Below are 16,156 nucleotides of genomic sequence, written 5' to 3'. Positions count from 1 at the left end.
GTAGCAATTGTGATGGTTTGTCAGCAGGCCCAATGTTAGCTTAGCTCTGTTCATCAGCATATGGTAACCAGTTCCACCGCCAACATCCTGTAATGTACAGCACTCCTCCCTGCTGTGGCACTGTGAGAGAACTGCTGAAAGGACTAGAGACAAGCCAAGAGGATTGAGGAGCCAACCTGGCACACCTCCGTAATACCAAGATGTATAGAAGTATATACCCTGCATAGCATATGAGACAGTAATTCCCACATTGACTCCATAATGTATGACATTAGCTTTTGTGTGTAAAGTATAGCTTAAAAGTAGTTATTGTTTACGACTTACTTACAATTTTGTTTCAGAATTTAAAAAAGAAAACTGAAACAAGGTATTGAGTACATAGTAAAAGCTATGAGTTGATTCTTGTTTAAGGTAGCTAGTGAGAACTACTAGAGCCATCACACACTTCTGTCTACATCAGTGTATGCTTAAAATTACTCACAATAGAGAGTTAAATAAGAAGTTTACTTTCACTCTGCTCTGCTTTCTCAAGTCTCTGGGTTCCCACACCACTGTTCTTCAGACAATGCTCCTACAAATGCAGTACACTCAAAGAGGAATAATGCATGTAAAACTAATCAAATAACTTGTTGCCCAACTATCACACTATTTTGAAAAATAGGAATCATAAGAGAACATTCCTAGTATATATTATTAATATAATATGTTGTTATTATTAAATGAAACCTAAATATGTAATCCTGGAGAGTAGCAGTTTGAATGGCATTATCCTGCAGTAACAATCCTCCTGGGTCACACTGATGTGTTAACAGAAGTAGAAATGAACAGTGCTGTTTACTTTTACTGGATCCTGCTGCAGTAGCTCTGTCTGAGCATTCGGAATGAGAAAGACCTGTTCCTGAGCTTCTTTCCGTAACTGTTTGATTTACAAACTTCCTGGGTCCTAAATAAAAGACTGTAAATTTCTGGTGAATATCAAGACCAACTGGAAAGAGAAGAAGATATATGCAAATGTTAATTAAAATCATATTAAGTCCTTACACAAGACTATTTCTTTTTATGTCTCATAGTACAGAAAATTAAAATATTTTGAAAAGATTAAAATATAAAAATGAAAAGGTATACATCTATCTTAATAAAGTTTTAAAATCTATAATTGAAATTTAACTGTCTTAAAAGCAAATGTTTATAAGCAAACAAGCAGAACTGAATTATACTCTTACGTATATGAAGTTATCCTCAATGTTTATTCATAGCATGTCATTACTCTGTACCAGCTAGCATAAAGGAAATAACTCTTAAATGCTGTCACATTTTTATATTTATATCTTCATTACTTCAACTAACTTACCATAATCAGAGCTAATTAGATTTATGCTGAGATCTTCTGATATAAGAGCTCTCTTCACATCAATTTTTTTAACCCAATTTCCACTTTTTAACAAGACAGAATCCCTGAAAAACAGTAATGTATAATTTAAAATGATCCAAACACAAGAGGAACTAATATATTGATTTCAAGGACTAGTTTTTCTTCAGACAGGTCCTGAATAGTAGACAATGACTGAAAACCACTTTCCCCGAATTCTGAGGGGAAATAATGTGTCGGTGGGGATTTTTTGTTTGTCTCCTCAAACTTGCTATGCAATTAAGAATGACCTCAAACTCCTGATCCTCCTGCCTCCACCTCCCAAGTGCTAGGACTGCAGGCTTGTTCTACCTCAAATGACCAGGGAACCACTTGACCAAAATTATTTGACCAAAAGTTGATCCCAAGTTGCACTGACTCATTTGAGGCCAAATAGAAATATATAGTGATCAGCAAGACATGAGTTGCTTCTGAATCAATACTACTTACTTGTGATTGTGTACAATCACTTCAACAATCTTTTAAATTGAATTTGAAATAGTTTGTATCTGATATCGACACAGACAAACAAAAAGAGACTTATTATTGAACTGAATTCATTCTCATAGTCCCCAGAAGTAAGGGTTTATACAATGGTATGTTCTAAGTGTGCCAGGGTTAGTTGAAGAACAGTTACAGTGAACAGTTATTTGCAGCCTACTAAGTGCTTAAGAAGGACTAGCACCACAGAAACTATTATCTTTACAGTTCACTTAAGACATTCTGAGGGGAAAAACAGCTAAAGAGAAAGTTATAAAATGGCACACTAGAAGACTAGGCATGTGGAGGGTTCCTTCCTGTATGGTTGATCTGATTGTATTCTGTAACAGAGTAATGTTGTAATATTGTAATTAAGTTACAGTTGCTGTTTACATGTTAACTTGGAAAGAGGGCTTATATTCTGAGTTGAGTAGAAGACTATATTCAAAGAATACTAAGGCCATAAAGGAAGAAAAGCAGCAGAATCAGAAAGGCCCCAGAGTCCATCTGTTCTCTTGTTACAAATCCCTCCATGGTGAAAGACTTTATAATTTCTTCATTTAATTCTAAATAGAATGACCTAAAGCAACACACTAAAAGTTAGTATTATTCTTTCTCTTGGGAAAACTTGTCCCACTGTTACATCAGGAAACTGTCATTTAATTGATTATGTGGTGATGTAACCACTGTATCTTCTAGTAATAATTTCATGTACAATGTTTGAAAATAAAATCAAGTTGCTATTTCATAATTACTCACATAATTTTGTGCTTACAAACGACTTGGTTATCTGCATCACCTATGATTAAGGTGGCATAGTGAAAGTCTGGCGCTGTTCTTTTGGTCTGCAGCTGCTCAAAGTTTCTTAATATAATGGTCACCAGTATTTCTGCCTTGGTATCACTATATCTTGCAATCTTCAAGAAACAGATTAAGTATTAAATGCTTTAAAATAATCTCACTATTCATACCCGGCTTCAATTGAAGGAACGAAAGCTTTACGTTTAAAGATGGTCAAAATATTCAAGGAAGAGGATAGTCACCTGCTCTGCCTCAAGTTCATACTTTGGCAGATACATCACAGCTTCCTTTATCTGGGTCCCGAATGGCGGGTGTCTATTTAAAATCTGAACATAGTTACACCATTATACTCTTATCACAAACACTTACAACTCTTACTGAAATAGTTCTTAGACTTCACATATTAATTTCTCACCCCAAACCTCTGTAATTGAAATACTTATGACTATGAAGGAGAAAATATTTCTGTGTGTGCTCTATATGGTCATGTATGCATGTATGCGAGTGTCTGTGCATGGTAAGGAGACTGAGGTCAAGGGTGGTGGGGAAGAAGTCTTCTTCAGTTGCTCACCACCTTTGTTCTTAGGAGACAAGTTGCACCCAGTGCCCACTGACTGCACTGGACCACATGACCACACACCCAGATCTTCCTGCTTTCACCTCCTAAAAGCTGGAGTTACAGACTCTGGGTTTAGTTTCTGACATGGGTGCTGGGCTCTCAACTCAGATCCTCAGGACTGTGTAGCACAGACTTTACTGACTGAGCCATATCCCACATCTAAACAAATTTTCATAGGAATGAAAACATTACACACTGGGGTTTGGAATTTAAAAAGAGTCAGTAATGCTGGGAACACAGAATACTACATACCAGTTCAAGTTCTCTCGCATTTGCTTCTTCTATTTTTTTAAAAGACGTCAAGCCTGCATTTACCATGGTATTTGACAATGATATGCCTGTGGAAAATTAATCAAAGGGAAGTTTTTAAGCTGTTTTAAATGAAACAGCTATATTATGATTTATCAACTATATTAGTAAATACCTTTTTAGCTGGAGATGATGGTTGGTGGTAGAATGCTTATCTAGTGTCTTAGTGAGGGTTTTACTGCTATGAACAGACACCATGACCAAGGCAACTTTTATAAGGACAACATTTAATTGGGGCTGGCTTACAGGTTCAGAGGTTCAGTCCATTATCATCAAGGCAGGAGCATGGCAGAGTCCAGGCAGGCATGGTGCAGGAGGAGCTGAGTTCTACATCTTCATCTGAAGATTGCTAGCAGAATGTTGACTTCCAGGCAGCTAGGGTGAGGGTCTTAAGCCCATACCCACAGTGACACACCTACTCCAACATGGCCACCTCTAAATAGTGCCACTCCCTTGGCCAAGCATATTCAAGCCATAATACCTAGCATATAAGAGCCTAGTGTGTCAACCCCCAGGGCTGTAAAAATTAGTTGCAAATCAAACCCTTCAGAAAGACTCAGTCAGACATCGAACGGCTGTGGTTTGTACATTGTTGAGTGTGTCCTCCAAGGACTGTCTGAAGTCACTGCCCCTCACTGTGGCAGTGCTGAGCAGGTGGAGGACTTGGATGGTAGGTCCTGTGGGAAGTTCCTAGGACTCTGGGGTTCTGCCTTCCTAAGTGGATTAATGCTAGTGTATTGACCTGCCTGGGTCTACCCAAAGTAAGTGGGCTATTGGATGGAGAGCAGACAAGGGCTACTGCATAGAGAGCAATCCAGGCATCTCCCCCAGCCTTTTTTCTTCCTGTCTCTCTATGTCATCTCCAAGAAGACCTTCACTAGTGAGAACCAGATGACAGGACCATCCCCTTGAAAGTGCAAAAAAGCAAAATAAATTACTTCATTCCTTTAAAAGTTTCCAGCTTCCAGTGTCTTGTTATAGTAACAAAATTGACTAATTTATAGTTAGAATTCAGACTTTGAATAGAATTTATGTGTTTTATATAAGAAACAAAATCTCCTGGGTCTACATAATGATTCAACCCTCAGCTTTACTACACATGAAGCATGACACTCCTATTTCCTTACTCCAATTTTCAACTATTCTTGGGAAATTCCTATTCATTCTTACGACACAATCACATCAGTGGTGAAGGTGCCACCAGGCCTGACGACCTAGGACCCACATGGTAGAAGGAGAGAACCGACTCCATCAGGTTGCCCTCTGACCTCCAAATACTTAGTGTGAGATGTAAACACACTCACATACACACTTAAAAATGTTAATAATTTTAAAAATTACTGCCTCTAATATTTACAACTCCATAACATTCATTTCTATACATTGTAAGCATCAATAGACAAACATAATTATACCTCAACTTCAAACAAAGGTGACATGATAGGTCTATGCATGAAGCTATGGCTTCCTGAGCCTCTCTGTCTGAGATAAAGCTGGCTGTTTCTGCATCTAGCCTGGACCGCTATGGCTTGTGTTTTCTGCCTAGCGCTTCCCACATTTACAATGAAATGGCAACTTTGTTTCTGTAGCTGAATTCTTTTAACTGCTGACTTGACCCACATAACCACTTCCACTGAGTGTCCTGCCCCTCGCCTCTTACTGAGTGTTCCTCAGTCACATTTGCTGTTCTTTTATTTTATTTTGCTCATTTTCCCTTTGGGCTATTTTTTTGTTTATGCTTTCAGAAACTATAATTTAAAATTCATACCCTCTTATGACAAATTTATGCAAATCCCGTTTAAAGAATACTTAAAGAATTGTGTGATTCCAAAACATGACCTACTTTTCTAAGATATGCATTACTGATGAAGGTGTGACAGACATCTGGTTCTTTACCTCCTGGGAGTCTATCTTATTCATTCTTGAATCATACCTTCTAGTATAAATAATTGCTTCATATTTCTTTGTTTTCTTCAAAGCTATTCCTGATTTTTATTTTATTTTGTTTAAATCACAATTGAAGTCAAGTTTTATTATCTTGTGTTTCTCATGGTTCTTGGTATGAACTTAGATTTTATCTTCTGCTTAGATTCTCTCAAGTTTGGTTCTTAGACCTACTTCTTTATGTTCAGTGGTGCCGAGTACTGTGTGAAAGCTGGCTGGTGTTTAATCAATCTGGGAAAGACAGAATACGACAGACACCCAGGCTAACACTACTTTATAAAGACAAAAAGAGCAACCTGAGCAGAAGAGAACTTAGCAGCTGCCCTTTACCTAACTTCAAATCTCCCTGTGAAATGCTGTTGTCTAAAAGGTGAAACCTCCTCTTCAAATCTAGAGTGCTTGCCATTATAGATGACGTACGTGTAGTTTGAATCTTCCCTGTTTATTTGACTGGATCAGGAATCACCTAGGAAGAGCTGAGCAACCCCTGTTGGGTGAGAGCAGAGCACTGGCTGCTCTTCTAGAGGACTGGGTTTCAATCCCCAGCACCCACTTGGCTGCTCACAGCCATCTGTAACTTGTCCCAGGGAGCCAACATCCTTCTCTACTTCCAGAGGGCATGCATATGGTACACAGATACACACACAGACAAACCACCCCAAACACACAAAATAATATAAAAACCAAAACTGAAGCAAAGCACCTAGGAAACACATCTATGGGTGTGTCCATGATGGTAATTCCAAAGACGCTTAACTAAAGAAAGAAGACCCACTCTGAATGTTGGTGGTACTGTCACATAGGCCAGGATCCTACACTAAATAAAAAGGAGAAAATAAAAGCAAGCAAGCCAGGCACCAGCATCTATCTTTCTTCCTTCCTGATTGCAGATGCCATGTGAGCAGCCACACAACTCCGCTGCCATGCCTGGCCCAGTACAAAGGTTTGCTGATCAAATCATGAGCCACAATAAAGTCTCCTTTCTTAAGTTGCTAATGTCAGTTATTTTGACACAGCAATGAGATAAGCAGCTAATATAGTGAACCTTTCCAATAGGAATTCCTACTCGATTTTGATCTTACTACCTAATCCCCCCATTATCCAAGCTCTCAGAACCTTTTGGCCAGCTCTGTTACTCCTACTGACTATAAATTTCACAGAAATTAAAAAGTAGGACTTGTGGAGCATGGCAGCTCAGAGTTTTAATCCCAGCACTGAAGAGGCGGGAGGATGTCTGTCTGAGGCCAGCCTGGTCTATATAGTGAGAAATAAGCCAGCTAGAGAGACAGACAGACAGACAGACAGACAGAGAGACAGACAGAGAGACAGGGACAAAGACAGACAGACAGAGAGAGACACAGAGATTTAAAATATCTGCTCAAGTTCTTTGTTCAAAAATAAGAATGCTGTGGTTAAAGGGATGGCTCAGTGGCTAAGAGCATGCTCTGCTCTTCAGAGGACCTGAGTTTGGTTCCTAGAACCCATGCTGAGCAGCTCATAGAACTATAACTCCAGTTCTAGGGCACCTGACACTATGCACTCTCCTCTGTAATCCATGGGCAACTGCACACACCCGGCACGTATATATTAAAAATATATATGATAAATATTAGTTTTTAAAAGCCTGTGATAGTAAATGCTTGTGGTTTCAACACCCAGGACACTGAGCCAGGAGGATCACAAATTCCAAAAAGCAGACATAGCTACACAGCTCAATCCTATCGTAAACACAGAAGAGACAAAAAGGGGTTGTGGAATACTCAGTGTAGCTTGTCTGGATCGGGTCTGATCTTTAGCACTTAAAAACAAACAAGCCCAAAGCAACCAAACAGCAATCCCTAAAGATCCATTGCATAACTTCTTGCTTGGTAAGACCCATTGCATAACTTCTTGCTTGGTAAGACCCATTGCATAACTTCTTGCTTGGTTAGGTGTTTTTGTTTTTGTTTTGTTTTCTTCTAATTTTGTTTTTTGGGATCTTTTGAGACAAGGTTACTCTGTGAAGCCCTGACTGTACTGGAACTCACTTTGTAAATCAAGATGGCCTCAAACTGAGAGATTTGCCTCCCTCTGCCTCTAAGTGCTAGGATTAAAGGCATGTGCCACCACACACAGCTGTTTTGAGACAGGATCTCATGTACTAATAGTCCATGCTGTCCTTAAACTTAATGCCATAATAAATATTGGCCTTGAACTCCTGGTTCTTAGGCCTCTGTATCCTGAGTGCTGGGATTATACGAGTGTATCACTACCACCAGCTTCCACTATATGTACTTTCTAATGGTCCCGAGACACATATAAAACAAAGCCATGAGGCTGTGGATCTTGGCATTATTTAGGAAGTAAGGTAACTAAGACAAGAGAAAAAACCCAGAATTCTTTAGTCTGGGTCCAGTTTTTATGGCACGCTGCAGTATTTTAGGGTATGCCCTGTACTATGTCCTAACATAAAGTAGTCAGGAACAGCCTTCTACCTGCAGAAGTGCTATGACCAACATTAATATCCTGCTAGTACTGAACACAGAAATAATTACGATACAAATAAATGAATTAATTTTCTAGTCTACACAAGACTTTGGGTCTGACAGTAATAGTTTTATATCTTATCATTACGGACACATTAAATTATTAATTACAGAAGTAAGAGATTATAATCCACAGTCACCTAATTAGTAAAACAAAATTCATTATCAATATAAATATAAGCTTCACAACACAAATTTTAAAATGAGATTTCTCTTGTATTTTTGTATTTGGTTTAATCATTCAGTTGATGCATAATAAGGATTGTTTTGCATTTGTTTATATCTGTGTGTGTGTGTGTGTGTGTGTGTGTGTGTGTGTGTGTGTGTGTGTATGGAACACCCATGTGGAGGTCAGAGGAGCAGGTTCTAGCTCAGGCCATAAGGCACAGCAGCAAGCACTTTTACCCACAGAGCCAGCCCGTCAGCTCTCTCCCTGGTAACCATGAAAGTAAGAGCATGTAAAATTCCAGTTCTCAAATACAAGCACCGTACCTTAAAAAGGCATATTTTCCTTAAAATGTACAATCATCATAAAATAATATTATTACTAGTGAAATGTAAAAGAAATTGCAGAGAATGACAAGCAGCCCGTCTTGATACCTACCAATTTTATCCAGCTGTTTTGAAACATGTTGAGAGTTTTCCCAGAGTTTACACTTAAAACATTTAGCTAAAATCACACTGTTTAAAAGCACAGCAAACTTCTGTTCCTGAGCAGTCACAAAATCTGACAACCCTAAAAAAATTCCATTATTAAATATAGTATATTAATTTACTGGAAAAATGTTGAAAATTTATTAATGATTTAACATACATTTTGCAATTCGTGAGCCATTTCTGAAAATCTTCGAGGTATCTTGTGTCAAAGCAAAATCTTGTATAGGGATGCATCCTAGCTGAGCCTGAATAAGACTGGGAAAACATGGTTCATTATTTCCTTTTAAAGATTACAGTCACACAGGACTTGACATGGACTGACTGGGTATTCCTTAGGACTTTTCTGCCTTGCTTTGTACAGAGCTATGAGAGTCTGTTGGCTTCACTCCTGTTGAAGGCCATTCCCAACACAAAAGATGAGTTCTCATTGTCTTCTTATACTTTTTTATTAAGCCAGTTTCTCCCTGTCTGGATGGGGTGCTTCTCAATGCTGTACGAAGGGCACTGGGGCATTTGTTAAATTAGTGGAGCAAACTACTTTTAGAGTAACACTTATACTTAATAACAATGCTTGATTAGTAAGTAGAACCCTTTCTAAAATCATGTCTCCCTGTTGGAAACCACATCACAACCTGCAGCAATGAAGCAGGGTGGGAGAGCAACAGAGAAAGGCGAATCTTGATGAGTTCGCGGCCAGCCTGGTCTACACAGTGAGTTCCAAGATATCCAGAGCTACACAGAGACCTTGACTCAAAAGAAAAATTTAAACTGTAATGCACTGTGAGTTTACTTTCTGGTGTCATCTTCAGTGGAAAAAGAAATGTTGCACTCTCAGGAGAGGTGCATGGCAGTAAGTAAGGAGTGGCTGGGTGAGTGTGTGCAATAACTGGGACAAAGTACTGGTTCAGAGAGGACTGGTTTCAACATGCCAAACCACACCAACCTCAGTACACATGGTCATAGACTTAGTCAGCGATGGCTCCACACGGTATCCTAGCAGTCACTGAACAAACACCTGCTGAGGGCAGTAGCCAGTGTTGAGGAGGGAAGACTTAGTCACTAAAGCTGTGAATAGGGCGGGATGAAAAGCTTGCACCTTACAGGACACTTCACAACTAACAGGATTAACATCTACTTGGTGATCAGATGTGAGGTTCAGGAAAGCAAGGGATATAAGAGAGCTGTGCAAGTTGAACAATTAGATATTAGCACACACTCATCTCCTGTATATAAACTCTGCATTAGGAGAGGGCGTCTGCAAACATGCATGCCATCTTTCCTCAGCTACATTCAAATAAGATGCACGTGCGTGTGTGTGTGTGTGTGTGTGTGTGTGTGTGTTTATATGTATATATGCACGCACGCACATATAATGATATGTGTGAAACTAACTGTAAAGTCACCAACGTTTAAATTCCTTGCCTTAAGCAAAAGAATGTATTACCTAATTTAAGGTAGGTGTGGTGGAAGTGCTTCAGATACAATAAAGTATTCTTAAGATGTCTGTGAAAGGGGCCGGAGAGGTGGCTCAGCGGTTAGAGCACTGACTGCTCTTCCAGAGGTCCTGAGTTCAATTCCCAGCAACCACATGGTGGCTCACAACCATCTGTAATGGGATCTGATGCCCTCTTCTGGTGTGTCTGAAGACAGCAACAGTGTACTCATATAAATAATAAATAAAATCTTAAAAAAATTAAAAAAAATGTCTGTGAAAAAACATCTTGACCTGATTGGACACAGAAATCGATGCAACAGAGTGTAAGGGAAAACCCACCAAGTCAAGAGCTCTAGTTCTAGCTTAGTCCTCACACAGCAACACCCTTGGCCAAGCCATTGTGCATCTGAATGTTATATCATCTGTGCAATACAATATCTGGGACATAAAATTGACTAAGAGGTTGAAAATATCTTAAAGAAAAAAATGAACTTCCCTAGCTAAAAGAGAAAAAAGTTCCTGAGTTAAGTGGCTTTACTGGGCTATGTAAAAAATCATTTTATTGGCCAGGCATGGTGGCCCACTCCTTTAATTCCAGCACTTGGGAGGCTGAGGCAGGCAGATCTCTGTAGGTATGAGGCTAGCCCAGTCTATAGTGCAAGTTCCAGGACAGTCAAGGCTACACAGAGAGACCCAGTCTCAAAACAAAACAAACAAAAAAACAAGAAACTTTTTACCTTGAATCACATCATTAAAATCAAGACCTAAGTACCAAGGCCTACATACCCTGAAAATCAACACATCGTAGCAGAAAAGTATATTGCTGCATTTTCAATTACCAACCGGGCAAAAGTCACAGGCCACCATGTGCCTTACTGTCAGTCCAGTTGTTGCCTGTGAACACTGCACTCTCAACACACTAACTATCCCCTCAAACACAACTGGTGCTCTGGGGGCTCTCTGTCTGTCTCTCAGAGCATCCGTCACTGCTGAGTCAACATTAGCAGTTGTGCTTTAACGTCACATTATTTTCACGCACAGGTCGTCATTCATGCTAACGTGAGATCCCAATTAGCATAAACACATTTTCTTTCTAATCTTATCCGCAACAGAATATACTGTCAACAAGTGACTTCCTAGTTAAAATTTTTGTTTTGCTTCTGTCTTTGCTTGTCTGACCTTCCTCCTCCTCCCTTCCCTCCTTTTCCTTCCCTTCTATAGTAGTGGGGCTGAAGGCAGGGCCTGGCGTACACTACTACAATCTACCACTGAGTTACATCCCCAGACTCAGTTTATTTTAATTAAAATCTGAAAGTTCTTAGAAATTTATTTAACATATAATTCTGATTCCTTATTTTTCTGTAAACACATTATATTTTAAAATTAAATGAAAGGAACTAGGTTTTAAAACTGAAGAGGAAGCTGGGCATGGTAGGCCAGCAGTGTCAGCACACAGAAGGAGCAGGGAAAGCATGACTTCTGAGAACAGCTGGAGCCCCACCATGCGAGTCACAAACCAGAGTGCAGGAGTTTAGTTCATCAGAAAATACATTCTCATTACCAGTTTACTTTCATCTCTCTGGTTTTAATTCTCCCCTCCATTGGAAATCTGTAAATAAAATACACAGAAGCTTCTTATTATTCAGGTAATAAAACCTCCTGAGTTCTGTAAAGGATGTAATCTCTGTACCTGATGGTTATCCGGTTTGGGTCTTTGTTTAGTGTGTTCAGTGTTCTCTTTTCGCTTATCCTCAGCTGCACATCTAGAAACTCACTGCAGCTGGATATCATTGAAATCTGTAAAAGTTAAGCACTTGTCAGTTTAACAGATCGCATTTAAACTTTTTCTTAGCCTCATGTTGCCTAGGACACCCTGGCTTTATTTGTTAGCAAAGCAGAATTTAAAGGTGGCTTTTTATATGTTTTACTTCTTTTAAGATTCATTCACTAATAAATACTTAGAAGCGGCTTCTATATGCCAGACATTGTGATGGACAATGTGATCGGTGTCAGGATGATATCACTCAGACTGTAACAGTGGCCAAAACCAAATGTCTATCCGTGCAGCAAGAGGCACAGTGCATGCTGCTCTTCTGTCTGTCTGTCTGCCACGGCTGCTGCTGCTCTTCTGTCTGTCTGCCACAGCTGCTGCTGCTGCTGTTGACCTTCTGTAGTTTGTAAATCAACATCCCAATGATTTAGCAATGCAAAGATGCTTTAAAAACTAAGAAAACTGGATTTGTGGGCTAGTTCTGGGAGATGGAACTACGTGCTGTAAATCTCTCACGTAATAAACTCACTGAAATGGTACTGACACTGAATATTTGTTAATTTCTATTTCTTCTTAGAGAAGAATAATATTTACATGGAAATAAAAATCTTTTACTTTATCAAAGTTTGCTCACATAACTCCTTAACAATAACCAGGATTTTGCAGTGCAATCTTTAATAAAAATACTCTGGTAACTAATTGATATTTAAAATTAAAAGATATGGTTCAAAATTAAGAATAAATATCTTCTTCTCCCAATCTCTTCTTTCTTCCCATGTTTCCAGCAGCAGCCTGTGGTCTGTTCATCATGGCAGCTGCAAAACTGTTCCCACCGTTATCTCTAAGTACAACCTATTTATTGGTCCTATTTTCTCCAGAATCAGCTTCGCCAACCTGGGCTATCACAACACTATTTCCACTGTTACTGCTATGCTTAGGCAAATAATTTAGGGAAGGGATGAGGCACAGGGAACCACAGCAATATGCTGTCATGTTGTGCATGTGTGTGAATGAATATCCTGTCATTCATTCATGGCAGGCTCACTAATATATTATGCTATACTTGAAGTAGTCGTCATTATCAAATAAGTTGTCAGACAGTAGCCACACCTATTTGTATATACATTTTTCTTAGCTTTGGTGAGAAACATAAATGAAAATATATTATATTCTTAGAAGTTAAATTCTCTATCTCATAATCAGAGGGAACTAACCATTCAAATGATTTTTACTTTCTGTTCAATTTTAAGTTATAGGAGATAAATGAGTTGTCTCTACAATATTAATTTATTCTGTAATTACTATTTTTCAATGAAACTCACCAAATCTGATAAAGTTTCTTTTCCACTGATTGCACAAAATTTCTTCACTGTCTCAAATGTAATATAATACCATGCCATTAGTCTTCCTGCCTCTGTTAGAAAAGATGGAAAAAGAAACATTTTCCACAGTAGCTGATACCACTTGGTTTTTAAGAAAAAAGTTTAATAAGCATTTTCTTAACATCTACTTAGTGTGCACTGTGTGCTTATAATGACCCCACAACACGTCCCCCAAATGTAGAAGCACAATGTACAGCACTTACAGTTGGCTGGAGATAACCACAGGAAGGTGGAGAACAGAATCCACTGAATGACAATGTTTGTATACAAGCTAAAGTTGAGAGAAATCTACCTAAGAGAATGGTCAGTACAGAATGACCTGGTAACAAGAATGAGTTCTAAGTAGGATTCTAAATGTGGCTAATATGACTTGGTAGACAGAAAACAAAGCCACTATGGCCTTGGGGAGAATCAAGATTTATGGAAATGGGAAAATAAGGAAGACTGCCTTTACGACAGTTTAGAAGGGGACATCATGGAGGACCATGAGCTCTCCTCAGTCTACCTGGTATGGACCCTGCTCACTACTTAAGAGTCATGTGGGCACTTCCCAATGTACAGGGTAATCACAGCCCACACCTAAACTTGGCTGTGGTGCCTGGTACTTAACGAATGCTGCTTCACTGTTAAAGAGAAACAATGGTGAGAGACAGCTACCGCAGCCCTAAGAAGCTTTCCCTGAAAGGCGCTCAGAACTGGGATCTGATCTGTAAGATTAACTAGGCCACAGAATTCCTGAGAAATTGTTAGTTAAATTGGAGTTTCAAGATAAATTGTTTTGAAAGTAGAATAGCAGGGTGACTGGGAATCAGAAATGAGGTGAGGAGTGGATAGAATGACTTCCCTTCAAGGCTGCTGGGTCTAAGTAGTACTTATCCAAAAGCACCCAAAATATTCCAGTCCTCTCAATACACAGCAAACAGCCAGGAAGAGCCCAGTGGCATCCTGGGTCTCAAGGGAGCAATCGGCATTTACATATGAACCACAGTCTCTCCCGAAGAGGCCCTGTCTGGCATGCCAGCTGAGGGAGCAGCATTAAGAACGTTATAAAGTAGACAGAGTTAACTGAGAGAGACTGGAGGGAGCTAGGTCAGCTAGTCACTGCCCTGAGCAGGAGCCTGCTGCGTGTGTTTAACCAGAATGCGGTAGTGCAGTGTGTCAGCTTCTGAAAGAGTGGTGTGCAATGCAAACCACAAGAACATTGTTATTTGGGGAATATATTTAAAAATGGTCCTTTCACCATCTGTTTAAAAATTAATATAGAGCATTTCCCTACCCCACAAAATATTTTAAAATTTCAGAAAACACTAGTGTTTGTTGATTTTTTAATGGGAATAAAGTTTCTTAGGTAATAAAAAATATTCTAGAGGAAAAGAAACACAAAGAAAATGATCCAAAGTCAAAATATGGAACCAAAATGGGGGGAAAAAAGACTTATGAGTAAACAGGAACTCAGAGCAACTTGCTGCCAATACAGTTACCAACTGACACACCCAGAGAATTTCAACTGAAAGGCACTAAAGCAGAGTCTGCAGGGCAGGGACATGGAAGCTGTGAGAAGGCACCTCACGGCCCATGGGTCCATTTACACTTACTCCAAATCAGTCTGAAATCACCATGAAATCAACACAAAACCCCACTTTCATAAGCCCCTCCCAGCAGTGAAATGCAGTAAGCCAGTGTAGGCTTGCCAGGTGAGAGCCTGCCCAACAGACAACTTTATCTCCGACTTGATTCCCCATGGTCTTGGTCAAGTGCACCTAGGCTCACAAGGGATGCTCCAATTTGCCCTGCTGCATTTCTTTCCCTTCCTTCCTTCACAGATGATCTAGACCAATCTAATGACTGCCAGTCTCTCACAGATACCAGCTGTTTTTAAATGAGTAATCTTTCTTAAGATAGGAAAACACTGATAAGCTCACAGATAAAACTAGTCAAATATTTGAGTTTTGTTACCACAAATTAAAAACAAAAATTATATGAAGCAGAAATATTAGAATATATAGATAATTTATATAGAAATAACAAACTCTAGAAGATAAAATATTAGTAACATGAAATAACAAGAAAGTCATAAAAAACAATTAACTGAGATGTGATGCACACACCTGCAACTCCAGCACTCTGAAGGCTAAGGCAGGAGGATTGTCTTTAGTGTGAGACCAGCAATAGGTACAGAGTGAGACTTATCTTATAGCAAAACAAAATGAATTTTTTAAAATTCAAAGAATTAGAAATACTATTTAGGAACTGCTACCTATATTAATGGCAGCCTAAATAATTATAAAATAGCATTCTGCTAAAGTCAACCAAAATAGTTAATATAAATACAGCTATCATTTATAAATCCTCAAAGAGCGGAGTGGTGGTGGCACAGGCCAGCACCCAGGAGGCAGAGGCAGGCAGAGCTCCATCAGTCCAAGGCCAGAATGGTCTACAGAGCGAGTTTACCACATAGAGAAATCCTGTCTTGAAAAAAACTAGACAGACAGACAACTCTCAAAGAACAGGATATTTTACCTGGATAGAGCTGAAATCCAAAGGACTCCTTTGACCCTTGCGACCCTACGGAACTACCTCTTATCTAGCTTACCAAAAGGAAGAAAAATGGGAAGAAAGCATTCCTTAGAAATCTTTTGAACAGAGTAACTTCAGAAGCCATGAAAATCACACACATGACTGCTAAAAAGACAGGAAGGTGGAGACTCTCTTGAGAACCACATGCCCACACATGCACAGCATCCTGTCCTAAGTACCTGTGTACCTGTCCCTTTCCTTAATGCCCATGTCTACACTTCTATAAAGACTGGTTCTTAACTACCTTC

General features: G+C 39.3%; 1 protein-coding gene across 7 annotated transcripts in view; it reads right to left on the bottom strand.

The window, feature by feature from the left end:
• Hfm1 (helicase for meiosis 1) overlaps window positions 1-16,156 on the bottom strand; it is a 106,465-nt gene that overhangs the window by 45,468 nt on the left and 44,841 nt on the right. For 6 of the 7 annotated variants that reach the window (XM_017599385.3, XM_063273649.1, XM_008769948.4 and 3 more), the window contains 10 exons: window positions 13,272-13,363; window positions 11,869-11,975; window positions 11,740-11,787; window positions 8,901-8,998; window positions 8,691-8,822; window positions 3,561-3,646; window positions 2,932-3,015; window positions 2,648-2,805; window positions 1,352-1,455; window positions 839-985 (listed from right to left, as the gene is read on the bottom strand). In XM_017599385.3, coding sequence (XP_017454874.1) covers window positions 839-985; window positions 1,352-1,455; window positions 2,648-2,805; window positions 2,932-3,015; window positions 3,561-3,646; window positions 8,691-8,822; window positions 8,901-8,998; window positions 11,740-11,787; window positions 11,869-11,975; window positions 13,272-13,363 — 1,056 coding nt within the window. Of the gene's footprint in view, window positions 1-838; window positions 986-1,351; window positions 1,456-2,647; window positions 2,806-2,931; window positions 3,016-3,560; window positions 3,647-8,690; window positions 8,823-8,900; window positions 8,999-11,739; window positions 11,788-11,868; window positions 11,976-13,271; window positions 13,364-16,156 lie in introns of those variants that run through there. The other variant, XM_063273650.1, reaches the window with a different exon arrangement.

The sequence above is a fragment of the Rattus norvegicus genome, chromosome 14, assembly GCF_036323735.1.
Source record: "Rattus norvegicus strain BN/NHsdMcwi chromosome 14, GRCr8, whole genome shotgun sequence".
Taxonomy (NCBI): Eukaryota; Metazoa; Chordata; class Mammalia; order Rodentia; family Muridae; genus Rattus; species Rattus norvegicus.
The sequence above is the reverse complement of the archived record's forward strand: the minus strand, read 5'-3'. Positions and strand labels throughout refer to the sequence as shown.